General features: G+C 35.3%; 4 protein-coding genes and 1 pseudogene across 7 annotated transcripts; all 5 read right to left on the bottom strand.

Annotated features, from left to right (window-relative positions):
- Nucleotides 1–1,376: 1,376 nt before the first annotated feature.
- LOC105796388 (uncharacterized) lies at nt 1,377–5,172 on the bottom strand. Of its 2 annotated transcripts, XM_012626093.2 has the most exons (6): nt 5,013–5,172; nt 4,843–4,894; nt 3,613–4,202; nt 3,109–3,264; nt 2,620–2,988; nt 1,377–1,607 (listed from the first exon to the last, which is right to left on the bottom strand). In XM_012626093.2, the coding sequence occupies exons 3-5, from the start codon at nt 4,168–4,170 to the stop codon at nt 2,638–2,640; spliced, it is 1,065 nt and encodes a 354-aa protein (XP_012481547.1). In that variant the 5' UTR covers nt 4,171–4,202; nt 4,843–4,894; nt 5,013–5,172; the 3' UTR covers nt 1,377–1,607; nt 2,620–2,637. The 2 variants fall into 2 exon arrangements, with proteins under 2 accessions (XP_012481547.1, XP_012481546.1); XM_012626092.2 differs by lacking the exon at nt 4,843–4,894.
- Nucleotides 5,173–6,237: 1,065 nt separating this feature from the next.
- LOC105796387 (protein FAR1-RELATED SEQUENCE 12) lies at nt 6,238–9,204 on the bottom strand. 3 transcript variants are annotated; one of them, XM_052627898.1, is made up of 3 exons: nt 9,073–9,204; nt 7,554–8,101; nt 6,238–6,816 (listed from the first exon to the last, which is right to left on the bottom strand). In XM_052627898.1, exons 2-3 carry the CDS (start codon nt 8,061–8,063, stop codon nt 6,640–6,642), a joined length of 687 nt encoding a protein of 228 aa, XP_052483858.1. In that variant the 5' UTR covers nt 8,064–8,101; nt 9,073–9,204; the 3' UTR covers nt 6,238–6,639. The 3 variants fall into 3 exon arrangements, with proteins under 3 accessions (XP_052483858.1, XP_012481545.1, XP_012481544.1); XM_012626091.2 differs by lacking the exon at nt 9,073–9,204 and adding an exon at nt 8,905–9,038; XM_012626090.2 differs by lacking the exon at nt 9,073–9,204 and adding an exon at nt 8,893–9,032.
- An 839-nt stretch (nt 9,205–10,043) lies between these two features.
- Nucleotides 10,044–12,246, bottom strand: LOC105796386 (acetolactate synthase 2, chloroplastic). Its single transcript, XM_012626087.2, has one exon. The coding sequence runs from the start codon at nt 12,214–12,216 to the stop codon at nt 10,237–10,239; it is 1,980 nt and encodes a 659-aa protein (XP_012481541.1). The 5' UTR covers nt 12,217–12,246; the 3' UTR covers nt 10,044–10,236.
- Nucleotides 12,247–14,995: 2,749 nt separating this feature from the next.
- Nucleotides 14,996–16,180, bottom strand: LOC105796385 (acetolactate synthase 1, chloroplastic-like; annotated as a pseudogene).
- On the bottom strand, nt 16,181–16,834 carry LOC128039697 (acetolactate synthase 1, chloroplastic-like). The gene has a single exon (XM_052627897.1). It carries the CDS (start codon nt 16,832–16,834, stop codon nt 16,181–16,183), a length of 654 nt encoding a protein of 217 aa, XP_052483857.1.
- Nucleotides 16,835–17,232: the final 398 nt, after the last annotated feature.

Genomic DNA, 17,232 nt, shown 5'->3' with positions numbered 1-17,232 from the left:
ATCGAGGGTGCCATTCGGAACATCAGTGTGGTTGAATCTAGAGATCATCACAGCCATTATTTTGTAGCATTCATGGTGTTCGACCCTTTGATAAATCTATGAAAAGGGTAAGTAAATTCTCGCAAATATATTTTTTTTGTTGTGTAGATTTTGTAAATTGGTTGTAGGCTGTTAATCTTTATGAACAACGAGAGATCGGGACACAAGATATATTTACATATATATTTAATGTATTTGAAAAGTTTTTAGAAATTTATGTTTTCATATTCGGTAAAAGTATCGTGAAGATTTATGCATTAAGAGTTAAATTACATTTTGTTAATATGTTAGATTTTAGAGTAAATTAGTCTTTCGGTTAAAAATCCTTCCATTTTTACTATTAAAACTGCGCATTATATGTCAACATAAGATACACATTGCACGATACACGTGGCATGTCCCAAGTCACTATTTGATTATTTCGTCATAGTACAAATGAATAAAATTTTTAACATAGATTATTGATTTACTTTTTAATTTAATGTATAAAGATTAATTTACTTTTTTTTTAATGAAAACTTACAATTATGAACTTCCACGATACTTTTACCTTTCATATTCATATTTAAATATGTATCAAGAAACATTAATCTTAAGCATCGGACATTTGTAATACACATGGATTATGCCATGCTTTGGATTGGATATTATCTTTTAAAAGTAATTATATGAATTAATTAAATTCTATGCTTTTGTTTAAAAAATTCATAAACCCAATTTGGCCCTTGGAATTTTCACATTTGTGCAATCAAATCAAAGTATGTTTTAATTTTATTTTTATCCCAAATCAAAATAAAGCAAAGTCATATTTTAGGAAAATTACTATGAAAGCCCTTATAATAAAACTCAAATTGTACTTTTGTCATTCTAAATGGGTATATTAACCTATATAGTTAAATAAAAGAAGCAATCCATTTGTACCAATAAAACTGACATTCTTGATGAAATATCGTACACATGTACCTTATACTAACATACATAAATTAATTTTAACAATAAAATAGATAGATTTCTAAACTAAATTACCAATTTACTTTTTGATCTAATATATAAATTAATTTACTCTTTTTTAATTAAAAGAGACAATGCAATCTAACGTCTAGTATTAAAACATTCATTTGACTTTTTTTTTTAAGTTCAAATCTTGAAACGATTTGTTCACTTATAGGTCTCTGTACTCGAATCTTGGAATGATTTGTTAACTTAAAGGATTCAAGTTTGAATCTTGGATTAATCCGATAACTCGGTCTGAATAAGGTAACATCTAACTGGATTTCACTCAACAAATATTAATGGTAATGTAATAATAAAACAATAATTATAATGCAAAACTCAGGGAAATATAATTTTGAGTTAATTATAAAAGAAGAAAAAAGTGAAGTTTCAAGCTTCCAATTCCAAATAAACACATTCAGAACATGATTTACATATTCAGACATATTCATAATACAGAGTTAAAGTTTGTTCTTAACTTTTTTCCTAGTAAAGTCTGCTACAAAACAATATAATTGATACATAATATCATTTCTGAATCTTCAAGATCCTGATCCCAACACAATCATTGAAACCTGGTTGGAAAAAAAACATGTAGCATGTTGTTGTAATGAAAATATCTGGAACTTTATTCAAATCATTAACAATATATAAATGCTAAACTCAGTTAGATTAGGTCATAACTTATGCTACTCGGACTCAGGTGAGAGTATCATGTACGAGTATGTATCTGACACGAGTATGTTTGTTTCCTTTTAAGTTTTTCCGTGTATTTGGAGATTCGTTGAAGGGTTATAACCCATATCTATGGGTGGAACATGCGTATAAGAAAAACGACGAGTTGGAGAAACATAGCTGATGGTACCGGTAAACATGATGTTTATCAAAGAACTCCTAAAATGCCGATGACCCAATGAAAATAATATATTTCATAGGTGCATGAAATCTACTAGTGCTCTAGGTTTGGTGGTAAAAGTACAATCGAGGCCCTTATACTAAATCAAAGAGCAAATATTCTTTCTATTAAAAAATTTATTCATTTCTACTATTAAAAATTGATTCCTATACGTCAATATGATGTACACACAGTATGCCACATATCACTATCGAGTTATTTCAATAACCACACCAACTTTTAATAATACAAGTGAATGAAATTTTTAACAGAAATGACCAATATGCTTTTTGAACTAATGTAGGGAGACTAATCTACCCATTTTTTAGTAGAGGGGGCAAAATGTAATCTGACTCCTAGTACAGGGACTTCCATAATACTTTTACCAGGTTTAGCCTATAATGTTTCGACTCCTCATTTTTCTTTAAGTACCCTAGACTGCCACCTTATCTGACACGGCTTCGAACATAGTTTTGAGGATATGACCTTCTAAACACCTTTCAAGTACATGGAAAAGCCTTAGAAAAATTGAATGTGCCTGTGTTAGACACATACTCATATTCGACACGCATGAATCGAGAACAATAGGGTTTTACGTTTAGTAAATACAAAACTTTGGAAATTTGAAACTTAACCATCGAAACTTTCTAAAACTACAAAATAAAGATTAAAAAACCAGATAACATACATACCTTAATAGCAACTTGCATTTAGATTCCTCCATCCGGAAGAGCACTGAAGTCACCCGACTCTTGTTTCTCTCTCCAGATTGCGTGCACCTCATCAGTACGAAACCGTTGGGTGAATGTTGACTCCTCGAGTGGTGTTGAGTACCCATGAGCAAAGGCAAGGAGACCTGTATATGCTATCATCGCTCCATTGTCGATGCAGTACCTGTCATCGGTTGCAAACAATCTCCCACCTCGCTCGGAACACATTATTCGCATCATCTCTTGTAACCGCTCATTGCAACCCACACCACCAACAATAAGAACATCTTTCGAGTCACAATGAGCCATTGCTCGTTCCGTAATCTCCACGAGCATTGCAAATAGAGTTTCCTGTAATGTATTGTAGAATAAGTTGAAAACGATATGATAGAGTGCTTGTAAAAGGATCCTTGGACACTTCACCTAGTCTGAATATACTCTTGAAGTAAAGATTGAAAAAGGGTAATTCACCTGAAGGGAGTAGCATAAATCCGCAGGGGTGCATTCATTATTTTTGAGCTTCTCCTCGGCAGTAGCTTCGATGTAGCTCAATATTCCACTAAACGAAACATCCATCCCTTTGACCACGTATGGAAGATCGATAAATTTTTCACCTTTCTTTGCCAGCTGGAAATGGAGAAAATCGTATCAGAAAAGTTTAACAGAAAACTGGAAATACATTAGGCTGTTTGAGAAAAACTTTATTCCAAGAAAAGAAACAACAAACAAATCTAGTAATATGGAAACACTGATAAAAGCATCTAATTTGTCTCAAAAAGAAGCCCGAAAACATCGACTAAATGCTTAATAGAGCTTCAGCAAGACATACAAATCCGAAATGGCTGAAATCACTCAAAAGTATGAAGCATGCACTGCATTATCGACCTAAAAGTATCCAATCAGTGGCAAAACAGCTAACAGTAGATGACCGCAACTACGAACTTGAAAAACACCATATAACATCTTTTAGAGTACCTGCTCAATGTTATATCCAGGACTTGGATCATTCGAAAGGGTTAAAACACGAGCAAACCGATCCAAGCAATTCCCAACAGCAATATCAATAGTCTCTCCGAAGATTCTATATCGTCCTTCACTATACGCAATAACCTGAGTATTCCCACCGCTAACATACAACACAACAGGATCATCGGCCCCAGTAACAATCCTTCCCATCTCAATATGTGCAACGCAGTGATTAACAGCAACAATGGGCTTCTTCCATAGCAGTGAAAGAACCCGAACGACAATTGCGGACACTTGTAACGGTGCACCCATACCCGGACCCTTAGTGTAACAAATACAGTCGATTTCATCGGGGGTAATCTCAGCTGTTTTTAAAGCCGATTTAACCAATGGGAGCACATGTTGGAGATGGTGTTGAGCAGTTTCACGTGGAAGGAAACCTTGGCCGGGTGGAGTAATGTAGGTGTGACGTGGGTTCGATAAAATGGTGCCATCTAATGTTACAACACCGATACCGATCTTGTTGGCCGATCCTTCGAAACCAATAGCTATCATTTTCTTCTTCATTTTCACAGATATGTAATGTGCTGAGTACAAACCTTTGAAAATCAAAACAAACACAAATGATCTTTAATTAGCAAATAAGTACCACAAAAATTATACAAAAATTCACTCATCTACAAACATTTTAATCATTTATCCACAATTCCACACCCAAAAAACAAGTTATTCAATTAAACTGTTCATTTTAAAAAATTATCCTTTGGAGCCTATAAATTTATTAAGAAAAACCTTAAATTTTTAATCTTTTACATATTCCACCAAAATTAGCAAATATGCACCAAAATAAACTACACAAAATTCACTCATCTAAATATAATTGAAGCATTTATCCAAAATTCCACAACCAAAAAGCAAGTAATTCAACAAGCTTTTAAATTAAACTGTTCATTAATAAAAAAATATAAAGTTTATCCTTTGGAGCCTACAATTTTATAAATAAATAAAAACCCCTTAAATTTTTAATTTTGTACATATTACTCCAAAAAGTAGCAAATAAGCACCAATATAAACAACACAAAATTCACTCATCTACATAGATTTGAAGGCATCCAAATTAAGAAAACAACATCTATTCATAATTCCATCTCCAAAAAGCAAGTCATCGGAGAAGATTTTAGTTAAAACTGTTTTTAAGAAATTACTTCATCCTTTGGAGATTCTACACGAGAAACCCACCTTAAATTTCTTCTTCTTCTTCTTTTTTGTTACAAATTCAATCCCTCTTGCCCTGAATACACAATACCCAAGTTTATCTAGGATTGTGTTTAAATTATTTTAATTTTATGAGAAAATACTTACCTATTTTGATTCAATAAAGAAAAAGAGACGCATGAAACTGAACTTACCAAAGACGAGCAGAGCTTTATGAGAATCTTAGCGCCCAAAAATATGGCTGTGGCGGCGGAGCGGGAAGCAATAAAACGGCTACTGACAGTGGAAAAAAAGAGAGAGGGAGAAAAAATGAATAGAATAGGGTTTCTGCTTATCTTTTCCCGCAACGTTTGACTTCTTTATTCTTTTTTTTGTCATAAATAATAATAATAATAATTCTTATTTTACATTCTACATTTTCAAAAATAATATTAACAAAAGTAAACTAATTTATATAATTTTGTTTCAAGAGTAAAAATGAGAAATTAAAAAATATGATTTTTAAACGAAATTAAATAGGTAAAATACATATTTTCATTTAGTAAATTGGTCTCTCTAAAAATATAAGCAAATTAATTCTATCAATTTTGAAAATGAGCAATTATGGATAAATTAATAATTATACATATTTTTATTAGTATAATAATAAATTTAGCCCTTGGTATTTATATATATTGTCAATTGATCTCGATAGAACAAATTTAACCCACAAATATTTATACATTATGTCAAATTAGTCTTGATTAAACAAATTTAATCAACAACCTCAAATTGACAAAAATATATAAACTTTGAGGGCTAAATTTATTATTATACCAATCAAAATTACATACAATTACTAGAAAAATATTCATATGGTGATTAATTATCTTTAATTATTCATTTTCAAAATCGATTGAAATTATATTGCTTGATTTTTGAAAAAAAACAATCTAAATGGAAATTAAACCAAAATTCTCTCCACATAAAATGTAACTATTCATTTATATAATTATTCAAATAAATATTACTTTTAAAAATGACTAACACTAAACCAGGAGTAAACTACACCCAATGTTATTACACTATTAGTAAGTTTATTAGCCACTTATTTTTAAAAGTAATAAAATTATCACTAAATTATTCGAAAGTTCTTATTTAAGTATTGAGCTATTAAGTTTTTTTAAAATCTGACTAGTGAGCTCCAAAAGACATTTCAATAATTGGTACAGTAAATCAATATCAATCGACGAGTAGTGCATACCTTAGATCCAAGTCTTAAGGTCAATTTTAGAGATCGAAGAAGAAAGCTTTTTGAATTTTAGTTCGCATATTTGTGACATTTAAAACTGTTTCATAAAAAAAATTGTAAAAGAAAAGAGGAAGAAAAGCTTTCAATTGGTATAGATGGTAAGAACAGAGAAAACCATACAACAAAAATTTTAATAACATAATTACTTAAATGAAAACTTTTAAATAGTTCAGTGACCATTTTGTAACTTTTAGAAGTTGAATAGCCAAAACGTAAATGTATTAATAGTTTAGTGATCTTAGGTGCAATTTACCCAAAAAAAAAGGAACAAGGCTGGCCTCAAAAGACCGTACATTGACTGATCCTAGTCCTTAAAAAGCACGAGGATTGGCATCCAACACAACTAACTAGAGTCTAGCAAAGACCTACGACAATATCAAGATGTGGCTTTTCTATGAAAACTGAATCGTATAAACACCGGTGTATACCCGAAATCGTAACGCTATACTTGGTTTTGGTTTCAGTTTTGGTGCTATATGTTGTCAACAATGTATGAAAAAGCTACACAGAAACTATACACGACTCAGCTGCTATTTGTTTTCGATTTCCCGAACACTGTCGACTATGTGTTGGATCTTCTTTGACAGACTTTTGTTGCACTCGTCGATTTGCTCGAAGATCAATTCTAATTGTCTTTTATAGGTTGCAGATCTCTTTTTCTCAATGGCCAGTTGATGTGTTAATTCTCGGATTTTGTCGTGTTCATTCTGCAAAAAGAACCAAGATAGATAGAAACAAGTAAACAAAAAGGCCATTTGAGCAATGAATACACAAAAAAGCAGCATTTATGTCTACTGAGGCAATCCTCAATATTAGTTTTGCAGCGAAGATGTTATCGGTTATGTCGAACAACTCTGGTAAGACAACACTTCATAAAAGTTAAACTTCGAAAGCACGTATTACAACGGGTCAAGTTAGGGCATACAAACTCCAATGAAATCCGAATATGAGAACAACATCACACAAGAACACAGATTTTATGAAATTATTAATGTTAATTCTAACCTACGACACTAGCAGACTTCAAATGTGACATATTTCTATGTTGCTCCGACTCTTTTATAAAGTATCGGTATCCCTTCGACCATGCCTTCTCCTTTACACTATATTTCAATCATCTCCATCCCCAACTAGAGAAAAAAAGTTCAATTTCCAATCAGCAAGAACAAACTGGTCTCGGCTAATACGAAACATCATCTTCAATTATAGATATTCGGGTGAAAGTAAATGAAATTGCTTTACCCCAATACTGAAAAGAACAAGCATAGATATTTTAGAAACCAGTAAAGAAATGCACACAGTTGCATCATCAAAAAACCTGTTTACTTGTAATTCAAGCTACTACAAGGTCAGTGCTTCTTCTCCTATAAGATATTTCACTCATATATATATATATATATATATCTTGAGCATAAACGAATCTATTATGAAAGTGAAAACTGACCGGATATTGATCGTAAATGCAATCTGTTCGACCTTTTCCGGGCGTTAAAGGATGTGTGTGTTCCTTCACGAATTTTGTGACAACCCATTTACCAGAACTTACTTTCCTCACCAAAATCATTGCCCTGCATCCGACCCTCGTCTCTGCCCTGTGCCTCATAATTTTTTCTCGTTTGTCAGGCATTCTAAAACCTTCTTTGTTACAAACAAGAGCCCTACCGATAGCAGATCCGTCATGCCTCGAACGGGAAAGTTTGCTCACACGAATGATGAATCCTACCCTCGTGGCATATGCATTATAAAAAGCATGTGCAGATGCCTCAGATTCAAACTCCTGACCGACGTAAGGCTCATCAGCCAGAACGATCTCTGGGATGTCATCCCTTTGCGGAGAAGTTCGATCCAACTTTTCATTCAAACCCGGTTGAAAAATTCCTTCAACGGGATTTTCTCCAGTTTCATTATCATTGTCCATGCTACTACTAGCCTCTGCTTGGACCGGATTCAACATTATGCCACCATTAACATCACCATGAACCCAGAACTCCACTGCAAGAACAAGCATTTTTTTCAACAAGTGCTCGAAGATGAAACGAAAGCATGCAGAGAAACATAAATAAACTCATCTCCGATGAGGTCGAAAAGCACTCAACACATCCACTAAGTTGCTACATAGTAACATTTACATTATATTGCTTCTCAATTAATATGCAACAGATTGATATAACTATCTTTTCTTAATTCGTTTTTCTTTTTCCAATTTCCAATCTACCAATTTGAACAAAATCCATCCGAAGATCGAAAATCGAACACGAATAAATTTCCTTAACAAATTGCATCCATTGGAACCTACATTGAATCTGAATGCCAATAAAGCTATGTTAGTTTAAAAGTTCTCGAGTCCAATATGAAGTCAATACTATTATACAAGTTTTCTCCTTTAGTCTTTACTAGCAACCAAACAGATTGTAATTTGTAAGCATAAAATTTAATTTAAATCATCAAATAATTCTACAAAAACGGGGCCCTAATGCTGTACTTTACTTGCTAATTACTTTCTTAAGGGAGGAAATGGGGAAAAAGTAAAATTACCAGTAAAGAAATATATATATATATATATATATATATAACCCAATAAAATTCAAAGTTTAAACTTTCTCGCATACACGCACATTTTCTCGGAAATCAAACAGAAAACAAAATCAATAATTCAAACGAAAAAAAGCAAAAATATAATTAGTTCCTCCATTAAAAGAGAAAATAAATGAACAATTAATCAAAAATTAATTAAAAGAAACTGATATATAAAAAAAATATATATATATATATAATAAACTTACTGGAAATTATACCGTTAATGGAGATGAAATTATTGATGATCGATTAGGTAATCGGAAAAGGGCGAAAACATTTTGGGGATGCGAGAACAGCGTAGGGATTATAGGGACGCAAAAAGAACTTGACGTGGCGAGGGTATATTGGTTTCGACATACAATAAAGTCAAAACGCTTTATAATTACCTAACGCAATATTGGCACGTGTAAGAACGAGTGGACTTGACTTCGCTTGATTGTCGCTTTGCACTTGGTTGGGCAAAGCCGCATAAAACTCGGGTTTGCCTCCAATGTCCGGTCCGTTAGAATGGTTCCATGAATTATATATATGGTCAAAATTCTCTACAATTCCCTGTGATTTGGCAAAGCTTCCGATTTAGTCCCTACATTTTAATCTTATAATTTTTTAAATTAAAAAAAATCCTAATCAAATATTTAATATCATTATTATTTTCTATCAAAAATTTTCAAATCTAAAATTTTTATTTTCATCAATCACATGTTACAATAAACAAAAATAACTTTATCAATTGCTCTATTGACAAAATTTGACATAAAAATACTAAATTTTAATGATTAAATTATAAAATTTTAATTGAGAACGTAAAAAATTCAATTTTAATTTTAAATATAATAATAAATTTCAAACTTTGTCAAAATAAAAGGACTCACGATATAGTTTAACCAATATATATATTTACATAAAATTTGATATGTTAATAAATAAAATATTATTAAATTTAGGTGAAGATACCTAAAAGATCTCTCTATTATAGGACATGATCAAATTAGTCCTTCTATTATAAAACGGATCAATTTAGTTTATGTACATTTAAAAAAATCAAATAAAGTTAAATGAAAATTATTTAACATTTATTATTTTAAAAATATCATTTACTATTTAACACAGTTAATATTTTTAGATTTAAATTGTAATTAAAAACATTTTTATATATTAAATGTTAACTTATTACAATTAAAATTTATTTAATTTTTTAATAATATAAGAATTATATTGATCTATTTAATAATAAAAGACTATTTTAATGCAAATTGCAATCCCGGATTTAGATTAATGTATTACATAGCCACGTTACTCGAATTTGGGAGTACGTAATACAAAAAATTCAAGTTCTAATAATTTCGTGTATTTAAAATTCGAGTTCTAATATTTTCGTGTATTTAAAAGATCATATCTTTGTATTTGTATCCAAATATACAAACAACACATACTTCAAGAAAACATAAAAGTATACCCTGAGTTTCCTAGAAGAGGAAAACTAGATTATTAGCCCACAGCTAAGCTTCCATGATTGCTTATACGTACATATAACAGAAAGTTCATTAAAATCAATATTTTGTTCTTCCATCACCATCCGTGATCACATCTTTGAATGCCCCTCCACCAGGGATCATAGGCAAGACGTGTTCTTGATGCGGTACGATTACATCTAACAAGTACGGTCCAGGTGTTTCCAACATTTTCTGAATCGCCTGACGGAGATCTTCCTTCTTCGTCACACGAGCAGCGGGTATTCCGCATGCCTCGGCGAATTTCAACATGTTTGGGAATATATCAGACTCGTCGGATGGGTTGCCTAAATATGTATGAGCTCGGTTTGCCTTGTAAAACCGATCCTCCCATTGAACAACCATGCCTAAATGTTGATTATTTAACAATAGTATCTTGATGGGAAGATTCTCTACACGGATTGTTGCTAATTCTTGGACGTTCATCATGAAACTTCCGTCACCGTCGATGTCTACAACAACAGACCCGGGATTTGCAACGGCAGCTCCAATGGCAGCAGGTAATCCGAATCCCATTGCCCCTAAGCCTCCAGATGTTAACCATTGACGAGGCTTTTTGTACTTATAAAACTGAGCAGCCCACATTTGATGTTGACCGACACCGGTACTTATAATCGCATTGCCATCAGTTAATTCATCGAGAACCTCAATTGCGTATTGAGGCGGAATTGCTTCACCAAAGGTCTTATAATTCAAAGGGTATTTCACCTTTTGCTCATTTAACTCATTCCTCCATGCAGAATAATCGAGTTTCACCTTAGCTCCTTTACTCTCCAATATCTTATTTATCCCTTTCAACGCCAATTTAACATCCGAACAAACCGATACATGAGGCTGTTTATTCTTCCCGATCTCAGCTGAATCAATATCGATATGCACGATCTTCGCTCGGCTGGCAAAAGCCTCGAGTTTCCCGGTTACCCGATCATCAAACCGAACACCAAAAGCAAGTAAAAGATCACTATTATCAACAGCATAGTTAGCATACACAGTTCCATGCATTCCGAGCATTTGTAACGATAATGGATCCGGACTCGGAAACGAGCCAAGACCCATTAAGGTAGTCGTGACGGGTATTCCCGTAAGCTCAACAAATCTCTTCAACTCTTCATTAGAGTTCAAACAGCCACCACCAACATACAAAACAGGTTTCTTAGATTCAAAAACTAACCTCACAATCTGTTCTAAAAGGGATTCATTGGGTTCTTTAGGCAACCTAGACATATAACCAGACAATCTTAAAGGTTGGTTCCAATTAGGAACAGCAAGCTGTTGTTGTATATCCTTAGGTACATCGATTAAAACAGGACCTGGTCTGCCAGATGTAGCTAAAAAGAAAGCTTCACTAACGATCCTAGGTATATCATCTATATCAAGAACAAGATAATTATGTTTTGTAATAGACCTTGTTACCTCAACAATGGGAGTTTCTTGGAAAGCATCAGTGCCGATCATTCTCCGAGGGACTTGGCCGGTGATTGCTACTAAAGGAATACTATCGATCATCGCATCAGCTAGGCCGCTCACTAAGTTAGTTGCTCCCGGGCCGGAAGTTGCGATGCAAACGCCGGGAAGGCCGGAGGAGCGAGCATAACCCTCGGCGGCGAAAACCCCACCTTGTTCGTGTCGTGGAAGGACATTTCGGATCAGTTTGGATCGTGTTAAAGCTTGGTGGATCTCCAGTGAAGCTCCACCTGGGTAAGCAAATACGTCCTTGACCCCTTCACGTTCAAGGGCTTCAACGAGGATATCGGCGCCTTTTCGAGGCTCGTCGGGGGCATAACGGGAAATGAAATCATGGGTAGGGGCCTTCGTTGGGGCGACGGAGGAGGCGGTGGATCCGGGGGTGGAATTTGATTGTGAAAGAGAGCTGGAAACGGAGAGGGAACGTGGCGGCGTGAGCTTTCGAGGGATTGTTCGAAAGTGGAGGACGGATTTGGAAATAGGTATTGAAGATTTGGAGGAGGAAGCTAAAGGAGAACGCTTGAGTATTGGTGTATTTGCAGTGGTAGCCGCCATGGTCAATGGGAGTTTGGCAATGAACTCTTCTTTGATGTGGAAAACAAATTTAGAAGCCTTTTAAAGTTCCCTAAAATATTGGATTAATTACACAAGAAGTCCCTAAACTATGACCTAATCTTAATTAATCCTAAAACTTTAAAATATTCTAATTAAGTCCTCAAGTTATTAGTATTATATCAATTAAATCCTTCTATTAGCCTAACTATAACCTTAGAACTCTGATTCTGCAACGGATAAGTGAAGAGGAGGCTCGTTGATTTAACCGTGATTTGCAGTCCTTTAAGAGCCTTAATGGTATAGCATTGTACATAGATGGAGGACCTATACTGGGGACTCTTCGCTTGAAAACACCCACAGTTGACTGTTTGCCGTTTTTCATGTTGAGGTTGCACCAATGGGTCGGTAGGAGCATCGTAGCCGAATCTAGGAAGCATTGAGGATCCATTTATCGATTTTGTGCCAACTAAATGAGGCCTCCATGGCATAGAAATTGTACATGACATCTTGTCAAAGTCGTAGACTAGGCCCGGATTTTCAGTTGTTGCAAGATTCAGATGACTGGCACCATAGGCGAACTCGGCATCGTTGTTTACCGTCCAGTTCATCGGTTTGCTAGATTATCATATATTGCAAGTAGGAGTGTAAGGGATGATAACAATGTAAGTAGCGAATTACATTAAGAATGAATAACATCTTTACCTGTGGTCACAATTGCAGATTTGATAGTGCTGTGTTCAAGTAGGGGGAAATGATTTTATATAGGCTGCAACACCTGCAGCACGAGGGCAGTCCGTGCAACTGCCTCATACGCGGGTGTCACCTTTGAACCCTGCGTGTGACTTTACAAGTGTATGCAGCCACTGCACCGGGGTACAAAAGAGACTATTGGTTTAGTTATGAAGCACTTGATGGTCGAGGGACAAGACGGTCCGGTTTAAAGACAGAATTCAAAGCTTATAGTTATATACCTTGAGAAGGCTCCCTCAGCCCCGATTCGGACCCCGAGATGAAAATGAAGCAACAAATGGAGCTGAAATTTGACTTCCTCAGACTTATATACCACTGCTGAAGGTGATCTTCCATTTTTCATTTGATAGTTTCAGCATTTATCATTATCAAAAACTAAAATCGTAAATTCTAACCTCGGAGAAGAGGACTCGCTTCATCGCCTTCACCAAGAAGACTCCCACGCATAAGTACATCCACAGCACCAAAAAGTAGTACGAGTTTCTCCATACAATCTTTCCAAGGACAGCCAAACAGATAACCATGAAAGTATACCCTGCATGAACCAGAACGTCAAGCAAAGGCAATGGGAGTAATGTTACCTTCAGCAGCATGACTTGCGGAAGTAAGCCGAACAATAAGAATACGAGAAACTCAACAGACAGATAATGCTAGTTTGGTTTTGGTCTTTTTATTATCCTTAGTTCAATATCAGTTCAGGTAATAGTCAGAGCCATTTAGTACAACGGATCCTTATAGGATCATACATGTCTGGATATGCGTAGAAAAGGGATTTTGATACAGGAACTTCAAGAAGACACATATTACTATGATGCAGCAAGGAGTACAAGTAATACATTATTTAAGCATATTGTAGTGGTAGCTGCACCAGCATGTTATTTGCATTGCTTTGGACGTACTCAGAACTTGAACTCGAAATTTTCTCTCCATATGCACTGAAACCACCTTAGATAAGACCCGAACCAGCACCATAAAATGCATTATGAAATGGACTTAGCTGAGAATTTGTTGGCAGCCTTGGCACACCAGGCTGGGTGTGAGGGGCAAAATTAAATGGTATAGTTTTAAGATAGTAAAAATGTAATTCTACCATTTTAATAGCTTATATCTTTATAATTTTCAAATGATTAAATCAAATTTTTATCATTTTCGAGAGTCAAAGTGCAAATTTACCATTATAAATTTAAAATTTTATGGGACCTAAATAAAAATTTTTCATTTTAGGGAAGCCGAGGCCCCTATCAGCACCCCGAATTCGCCACTACTGGTTGTAACGCAAATGAACCGATGCATCTCAAGTAAGGAAGGTAACATTTGGTCACTAAGACTACTTAACTTGAACATCAATTTTCAAAACTTGTTTTAGCATAAATAAATTCTCTTGAAAGTAATCAAATCATATCTAAACTTCCTTTAAAGTTCAGTTACGAACGAAAAATATTCGAACCTTTTCGAGTCAAATGATATAACAATTAACTAAACAAATAATATAAATTTCATCAACATCATGATTATAATTCAAAGGCTCATATATTATACTTCAACACTAAGCAAATTTAGTGGTCACAATTTATCCACACATTTAAAGGTATTTTGGTAATTTTCTCTAAAATTATCTTTCTCAAATTTTATATTAACCTTTCCTCTTTTGGTTATTTTCACTTTTAATCCTTTAATTTTTTAATTTACACTTTAACTTCTCAATTTTTGAATATTCACATTTCGACCCTATCACTTTTCACTTCTTCATAATTTAATTTGTTTGAACTTTCTCCGGTATCCAATACCTTCCTCTTGATGTGCCTTTTTTTTTATTAACTTCTGACTGAGTATAACACTTTGTAAGTATAACATTTCTAAAATCAAACAAAAGATGACAAAACATAGTGAGAAGACTTCATTCAACGTACATTCATATGTATGTGTACATACTTGCATGCATGCATAATCTGTTCAGAAAATTAGCAATGCTTATTGACTAGTGCTCGTAAATACATTATGACTAACACATGTTTGATGTTTATTAAAATTAATATTTTGTTCTTCCATCACCCTCAGTAATCACATCTTTGAAAGTCCCTCCTGTGGGGATTATAGGCAAGACATGTTCTTGATGCGGGATGATTACGTCTAAGAAGTAAGGTCCGGATGTTTCCAACGTTTTGCAAATCGCTTCTCTCAGATCTTCCTTCTTTGTAATGCGAGCGGCAGGTATTTCGCATGCTTCTGCGAATTTCAACATGTTTGGGAACACCTCAGACTTGTTGGACGGGTTGCCCAAATACGAATCAGCTCTGTTTGCCTTGCAAAATCTATCTTCCCATTGAACAACCATGCCTAAATGCTGATTATTTAACAACAGTATCTTGATGGGAAGATTCTCTACACGGATTGTTGCTAATTCTTGGACGTTCATCATGAAACTTCCGTCACCGTCGATGTCTACGACAACAGCTCCTGGATTCGCAACAGCAGCTCCGATGGCAGCAGGCAATCCAAATCCCATCGCCCCAAATCCCCCAGATGTCAACCATTGTCTCGGCCTCTTGTACTTGTAAAACTGAGCAGCCCACATTTGATGTTGAAGGACACCGGTACTTATAATCACATTCCCATCGGTTAATTCATAGAGAAGCTGAACAGCGTATTGAGGCGGAATTGCTTCACCAAAGGTCTTATAAGTCAAAGGGTATTTCACCTTCTGCTCAATTAACTCCTCCCACCAAGCCGTATAATCAAGTTCAAGCTTAGCTCCTTTACTCTCTAATTTCCTGTTTATCCCCTTCAATGCCAATTACACATCGGAATGAACCGACACATGAGGTTGTTTATTCTTCCCTATCTCTGCTGAATCGACATCGATATGCACAATCTTGGCCCTGCTGGCAAAAGCCTCAAGTTTCCCGGTCACGTGATCATCAAACCGCACACCAAAAGAAAGCAACAAATCACTCTTATCCACAGCATAGTTAGCATACACAGTTCCATACATCCCAAGCATTTGTAACGACAACGGATCCGAAGTCGGAAACGAGCCGAGACCCATCAACGTACACGTGACGGGTATTCCCGTAAGCTCGGCAAACCTCTTCAACTCCTCACCAGAGTTCAAACACCCACCACCAACATACAAAACAGGCTTCTTAGATTCAAAAATCAACCTCACAATCTGCTCTAAATGAGCCTCACTGGGTTCCTTAGGCAACCTAGACATCTAACCAGACAATCTAAAAGGCTGGTTCCAATTAGGAACAGCAAGTTGTTCCTGTATATCCTTAGGTACATCAATCAATACAGGGCCTGGTCTGCCAGATGTAGCTAAAAAGAAAGCTTCACTAACGATCCTAGGTATATCATCTATATCAAGAACAAGATAATTATGTTTTGTAATAGACCTTGTTACCTCAACAATGAGAGTTTCTTGGAAAGCATCAGTGCCGATCATTCTCCGAGGGACTTGGCCGGTGATTGCTACTAAAGGAATACTATCGATCATCGCATCAGCTAGGCCGCTCACTAAGTTAGTTGCTCCCGGACCGGAAGTTGCGATGCAAACGCCGGGAAGGCCGGAGGAGCGAGCATAACCCTCTGCGGCGAAGACCCCACCTTGTTCGTGTCGTGGAAGGACATTTCGGATTACATTAGACCGGGTTAAAGCTTGGTGGATCTCCACTGAAGCTTCACCCGGGTAAGCAAACACGTGCTTGACCCCTTCACGTTCGAGTGCTTCCACGATGATATCAGCGCCTTTTCGGGACTCTTCAGGGGCATAACGGGAAACTAAGTCACTGGAAGGGGATATCGTCGGGGTGACCTCCTTGGCGGTTGCCGCCATGGTCGATGAGGGCTTGCGAAGAGGCATTTTCATTGGTTTATGTATGAGTCGAGAAAGTGAGATAGGAAACTCTGACCATGAATGCCTTTTATAGGTATGGCTATGGCCGGGCCGGGCTTATATTGTATAAATTAACATTTACTCCCTAAATTTGGTAACTTTTTCTAACTTGATCCTGAATTTTTTAGACTTGAAAACTTTACCTATTTTGTTCCTAAATTTGGATTCCATTTAACAGCGATTATGACATGATGTACTAACCTGAGATAGTGTTCATGTTACTTTATCCCTAAAGTATCAAATTTATAGAAGGCCCTTTGATTATATATATTTTATAGATTACTCCCTCTATTATTATTTGATCTTTTCTGGTCTCTCACCTTTTGAATATATATTTTAGTCCCTACATGTCTTATTTTCTTTAAACAAGT

The sequence above is a fragment of the Gossypium raimondii genome, chromosome 3 (assembly GCF_025698545.1).
Source record: "Gossypium raimondii isolate GPD5lz chromosome 3, ASM2569854v1, whole genome shotgun sequence".
NCBI lineage: Eukaryota > Viridiplantae > Streptophyta > Magnoliopsida > Malvales > Malvaceae > Gossypium > Gossypium raimondii.
Note: the sequence above shows the minus strand (reverse complement) of the source record. Positions and strands in the feature narration are given on the sequence as shown.